Here is a 6,716-nt window from a genome sequence, read left to right on the forward strand (position 1 = left end):
TGATGATGAGTCGAAAAGTATCTATTAATTTACTTTTTTCGCATTAGTTAACAAGTTATTAATTTATGAAAATAGTTAAATTTGCCTAGCCTACCAAATGCAAGCGCGCAGCGAGATAAAACCGTCCAGAAAGTCAGAGAGATGCACGTTCGTCGTCACCAGACAGATGTATACAAGTGATATTGGTATTAACATACCTAACGACGGTAAACACGCGCCTCACTGGGCGAATGGTCTCATGTCGCCACGCTTTGGCGATAGGTCGGGCGAATTTGGCTATTTTCATAAATTAATATTTCGTTAACCATTACGGAAATCATAAAAAAGACTTTTCGATTTAGTTTCGTTCTTTACACAAAAGCGATTTGTCAATAATTGTGGAACATCCTGTACATACATATATATATGTATATGTGATATATATATATATATTTATATTTATATACATACTCATTTTCCTTTTTCTTTTTTAATGATTTAATAAATTCTTGTTCAATTTGATCTATGCATCATTTTGGTAGCTATTGAATCAAACTTGTTTAGGCACTATCATCCGAGATATTTGGATCATAGTCTGGATCATCTTCATCATCATCTAAATCTAAGTCATCCAAATTTTGGAACAAACTCTCATCTACTTTTACAGCATCACCTATTTGACAATTGCATAACATGTAACATCAGTATCTTTTAAAATGAAAGTCAAATAATTATAAAAAAATTACCATCATCTAAAAATTTAAGATCTGATTGATCCAGTGTCTTATCAGTCATAAATAATTCTCTGCCTGTTAATTTTTTGCCCTCGCGATCTGTCAATTCTTTCCGTTTTGTGTAGCCCATTTCTTCATCAAACATTTCTTTCCAGTTTAGGAAAGATTCCACTGTTACACGAGTTCCCTCAAAACGTCTCTATATATGAAAAAAAAATTAAAATTATCGTCTATATAGATCTATTTAGAACATTTTACCCTTTCTGCTTCTTCTTCCTCTTTCAGCTTTTGTGCAGCATTCTCTTCTCTCTTGAGTTTTATTTTGTCCCATTGTACATTAAGCCATTCTTGAGCTGTACTAACTAACGTAAAAACCATTACCATTCCAAGATTTTCATTCATTTGTTCTATCAGATGTGCCTTCAATTTCTCGTCGCCATCCTCAAAATTTTCTTGCTCCATAATTGATATAAGCAGTGGCTCATCTGGATATTTGGCTGTATATGTAAATTCTAATCGACAACTGAGACCGTTGCCAGTTTCTGATTCATATTCTTCTGTTTTAATTGGTATAGCAAATGTATAAAACGGTTCAGTCGCTAAAACTGTATAACACATAAACACTTGTATTATTTACGCAAATAATAATTCATTATAAAATTCAGTATTATATAGGTTATAAATATCAGCTTCCTTAAGGTGACTCTATATGGTCAATACAAAATAATACTGTCAATATTAACCTTTAATGCATACCCAGTTTTAGGCATCCTTACTACACATGTTCAGTCATTCGTGTTCTGGATAAATTTTCATCACTTTTACAAGTATAGAAAAATTATTAAACAATTTTTATGCATATTTTGACATCTTTAGAAAATATTTATAAAGTTGTATATTTATTACAAATTGTATATAAATTGTTATAACTAAATATAATTAACAAAATGAAAAAAATGTACTTTTTTATACAAAAATGTAAAATTCTGAAATAAAAAATGTTTAAGAGAAAATATGTTTCAATATCTTAAAGTTGATATTCCAAACTAGCAAAAGCGAAAAAAGTTCAAGTGTCAATTATCAAAAAAATTTAGTTATTTAGCAACTGAAAATGATGTTTTTTTGATATACATGAATGGCTATAAATTGAAGATATATTGCATTTATATTTTAATGCATTTTATTATTGCTATTATGTTAAAAAAATATTATAATTTATTAGGAAAATGTTTTTTATAACATTACAGACAACATAATATATAATATTAGACATTTAACACAAGGGTGTTAAAAACCATTGTGTTTATTAAGGGCTAATATGTTGTTCTAGAGTGAAATTCTTTTTTTAATAATTCACGAAATATCCCGCAATACAAACGAGAATTAGTAAAAAATAAAGAAAAAACAAAAATTTTTTACAAAAATGTACACTCTATACACATGATGGGTCATTTGTGATTCAGAGGTGAACTTTGGAATTATTCTAGTTAAAGAATACACATATTGAGGAAATGCACAAATCTTATTCTCTAGATGTCAAACTCTTTTTAGAAAAGAGACCGGTATTTAATCAAGTGCTCTTAATATTTCAGAAAAAATAAATACACAGAACACATATGACCCAAAGGTGTGTATTAAGGATTAATAAATACTGACAATGTTACTGATCGTAGTAGTTAATATTGATGGATTGACATAGAATACTGACAATGATTTGAATTTTTTTTCGAGTATCAGTATAGCTTTATTAGGATCTATTAGTGAATTTGATCACTTACACTATGCTAGATCAGTGCATATTAAAAGCTACTTTACATAAAATTAACAGAGTGAAGTGTAAAAGTATATATAAATATTTTAAACGCTTAACTATTTGCTAATGATATTGTTATATTATTTAACAAAATATATATATGTATCATTTTAATGTCAAGTGATTATATCACTGCATTGAGACATTTTATATAAAGCGGCTTTTAATATGTACTAATCTAATGTAGTGCAAGTAATTGAATTCACCATAGACCTGTTCTTTTTCGCTGAATTTTTGCATCAATTCATGTTTCTTTCTCTTCTTTTCTCCTGGATGAACTGGTGCAAAAATTCAGCCAAAAAGAACAGGTCTCATGTCACAAAAAAATATATATATATATATGTTACAGTGAAATAGATAATGGGTGTTTTCCAACAATGTACACAGATGACTCACAGTGTAACACTGTGAGTGCTTTCCAGCAAGGACACAGTCAGACAGTCAGTGTAACATAGTGAATCATTATATCCTTGTTTTGCTTACGTTAACAAGAATAAAACAATTTACTGTGTTAATGTGTGATTACTGTGCAATGTCTGATTATGTCCTTGCACTCTGTGTCTTACGCAAAATGTTCCAATTATAGCACAGTGTTACACTCGAGATATTGTAAAAAGCTAAGTACAAGCTTATAAAATATATCAATGTCAACTAACTTTTCAAAAAGTTATTTGGTAGTACTTATTTTGCAATAAAACCTTCACAAATCATCAATTCTGAAAAAACTAAAGTTTAAATAAAAATCATAAATCTATTATTGATACGCTAAATATAATTATAAGAATAAGAATAGAAGACTACAATACATTCTGGTGATTACATAAAATTAAATTGTGTTTCAACAAGTATCTTATACTTGATTTATTCGGTCTTAATCTTAAAAATTGACAACAAAGAATGCTATAAGGAGTATGATCAATGCTGCAAACACTTTGAAGCGTTTTTGAACTGGTCAGTTTGTAAAATTCTTTATTCTAATTGATCTATCAAATATTTCAAAGCATTTGTAACAAGACTTTGACCACAGCCAAGGTCATTTATGCTTCCCCAATCTTAACTGTAGTCTTAATTTTAGTCTCAAGAAAGTTTCTATCTTTTAATTTTAGTCCCTAAAATTAAGTTAGGACTAAAATTAAAACCGAAGCATAAACCGGCATTATACATAGTGTAACATCTCTGTGTCCTAGCTGGAAAACAATCAATGTATGTAAAACTAAAGTGAAATATATTGTCAATAATACTGATCGTATAAGGTTGTAAAAATATTAAAAATCTTGTTATTGATTCAATACTACTGATCAACGATCAGTATATATTACTTGACTGCATAGGGTCACATTTTGACATTGGATTATAGGTTAGAATTTTAATAACACGTACTCTCCAATTCCCCGCAATAAATCGACTCCAACGCTTCAATCTCATTGATCTGCTCATCCTTGTAATCCATACTCAACAAAATAAATATGATCCCTAAGCCAGCTAAACATATATTTCGCAATTTTTAATAAGCAGCAAATTATAGTTGAACGATAGTTTCGCTGCATCCGTTAGTTAGATCATGATAAAAGGAATAATATGATGAAAGTGGAAGGGATCTGCAACCAGAGAGAAACCTGAGAAAGGACATGACGATCCAAAATCTGTAATCGTAAAATGGTGCCGCGTACTACTGCCCTCTGACAAAGTGAATGTAAACTACATAGCAACGAAGGCAAATTATTGCCTTGCATGGCACGAAGACAAATTATTAGAGATGAACCGGATATCTGGAAAGTATTCGGTACCAACATTATCCGGCACTTTTTTATTATCTGATCGGATATTATTAGTATCCGAGAATATATCCGGTTGAATTTGATATCATTAAATTGTTATTTTTCTTTCTTATATAAATATTCTAGAAGATGCATATCTATGATGCTGTAATATATTATACATTGTTGCAAAATTACAATCTTTTTCTCTAAAGGATTTTTTTGTTTTTGAAAATCACTTTCTCCAAATCCGGTCGGGTATCCCGACCCTCGGGAAAATGTTAGATATCCAACTCGAAGAAATCGCCTTCTTGAATATCCGAACAGATATCCGATGTTACATTCTGTCCGGATATCCGATATCCAGTAATTTTTAACGATTACATCCGAGTTGCATCCCTACAAATTATAACTCCAGCTAATTATTCGTGAAAATGTTATATAATAATTACAACACTAAAAAAATTATAGCGCGCACAATAATATTTACAATTCAAAATGATGAAATTTACACAAAAACGTGAATTAAAAAATCGCTTCGATTTTCTTTGCACAACGTAAATGATACTATTTTGTATCCCACCTCGTCGTTCCTGCTCGACAGAGACCGACTTACCGCGAACTTTTCAACTGATAGGAAATCTAAACTAATGGTAGATGAAGCCAGAAATTGAATTTACAGCGGGATTATAAAATATATATATATGATTAAAAAAGCCTTGGGATCTTTTTTTGAAAAATCCTGGGGGTCATCCCCAATGGCATTTAAGGCTTAAATTTATTAATTAAAATTAATAATATTACCTAATCATTAAATATAAGTAAATTTATCGTAATCTCGCGTTTCCGATTTTTTATATGCTTGTTTTAATGAAATTTAATCGATCGATTAATTTACTTGGTGAGACCGGCCCTTTGTCTTCTTCGCACAAATTCTCACAATTTTAATAATTCTGTATCATTCCGTACATTGCATGCGCATAAAAATCGGCAGAACAAACATAAAACAGATCAAGTCACAAACGTTCCGCCAATTTCGCGTTGCATACGTCTCGTACCATGGAATCGTGCCATTATGCACTATGCATTAGGCTGCATTTTCATGCTGACACTCGATTTGAACGTCAAAACAAGTCAAACGTAATCAAAAAACGAATATCAAGCAACAATTTTGATCACGTTTTAACATTCAACACGTTGACCTGTTTTAACATTCGAATCGAGCGTCGAGCGTCAGCAAGTCGATGCATCCTTAAGATACTTTTCCATGAGGCCTTTACAATTCGCCTTATATCGGCATCGTGAATCATACGTCGTAAGAATTGATCAATCCAGTTGAATGTGACTACTCAACTATGATAGGTCCATTCTTACAGCTTACGACTCACGACACCGACATACAGCGTATTGTGTAACAAGCCTGAGCATCAGTTAACGTATTGGCTCAAAATCAGATAAGAGTAAGATAAGATTAAATTATCATAAATGACGCCGATATTTTGATGCGCAAATGAAAAAGGTTTCACGCATCAATATTTTGTAATTCGCATGGAGAAATAGGTTATATTCACAGTATTGATTTGTTGCAATTTTCAAAAAAAATGTGTTAATTAATAAAATATTATGAGTGGATGGTAGAAACATTATAAAATTAAGAAATTCTATTCAAAAAATTTTATTCAACATATAATTCTAAAGATCAATTTTTATAAAATCAATACTTTCAATTGAATGAACCCTTACCACATTGTAGATAAAAATATCTTGAATTATCATTTATCTACAAGAATATTTGAATATCCAGCCACGCAATTGTGATTAATTATCTCAGCCTCATTTACGATAGTTTCGCAAACTCTCACAAGTATTTACTAAAACCTACTGAAATTTATTTCTTCAATACATTTATTGTATATTAAAGATGTATAAATAATTTTACTGTAATATATAATTGACTAATATTATTTACTAGGTACATCTAATGAATCTATTTCGCTTCTTTTTAAAAAACAGTTCTTTCGCGCGCAAATTGGAAAATCTGAATTTCTGAGTATCGAACTAACATGACGTCACAAAATTGTCTTACGCGTCAACTGATGCCCATGAAAAAGCATTTTTTTTGCGTGCAAGAGCCCGGGTGCATGGAATCCCACGTACATGGAATCGAAATGATGGAACGGATTTCTTACTAGAAATCAGTTTTTACTAGCATTCTGTTCCATAAAAAGTTTCTCTACTGTATCGGAACTATCGGAATCATGACCGAAACAGTATAGAGACAATACGGAATCAATAGAATGCCATATCGATTGCAGGCTATGTCGATTCGGCTATTGTTGATGGGATTAAGGATTTGACTTCGAAGAAGAAAATTAATAATAATTCTTATTTTTCAATACGATATATTCTTGTTTTATATATATATATATATAT

At 30.6% G+C, this 6,716-nt stretch overlaps 1 protein-coding gene across 1 annotated transcript; it reads right to left on the minus strand.

The window, feature by feature from the left end:
* Nucleotides 1–469: 469 nt before the first annotated feature.
* On the minus strand, nucleotides 470–3,976 carry LOC105624976 (RWD domain-containing protein 1). Its single transcript, XM_012206319.1, has 4 exons — nucleotides 3,907–3,976; nucleotides 972–1,318; nucleotides 726–912; nucleotides 470–652 (listed from the first exon to the last, which is right to left on the minus strand). Exons 1-4 carry the CDS (start codon nucleotides 3,974–3,976, stop codon nucleotides 540–542), a joined length of 717 nt encoding a protein of 238 aa, XP_012061709.1. The 3' UTR covers nucleotides 470–539.
* Between the last annotated feature and the right edge of the window lie 2,740 nt (nucleotides 3,977–6,716).

Source organism: Atta cephalotes (assembly GCF_000143395.1).
Source record: "Atta cephalotes unplaced genomic scaffold scaffold00098, whole genome shotgun sequence".
Lineage (NCBI taxonomy): Eukaryota > Metazoa > Arthropoda > Insecta > Hymenoptera > Formicidae > Atta > Atta cephalotes.

Coding starts and splice junctions, on each gene's coding strand:
- LOC105624976 (XM_012206319.1), bottom strand. CDS start 3,976: ATGGATTACAAGGATGAGCAGATCAATGAGATTGAAGCGTTGGAGTCG. Junction 1,319..3,906: donor TTATTGCGGGGAATTGGAGA/GTACGTGTTATT, acceptor TGTGTTATACAG/TTTTAGCGACTGAACCGTTT. Junction 913..971: donor AGGAAGAAGAAGCAGAAAGG/GTAAAATGTTCT, acceptor TTTCATATATAG/AGACGTTTTGAGGGAACTCG.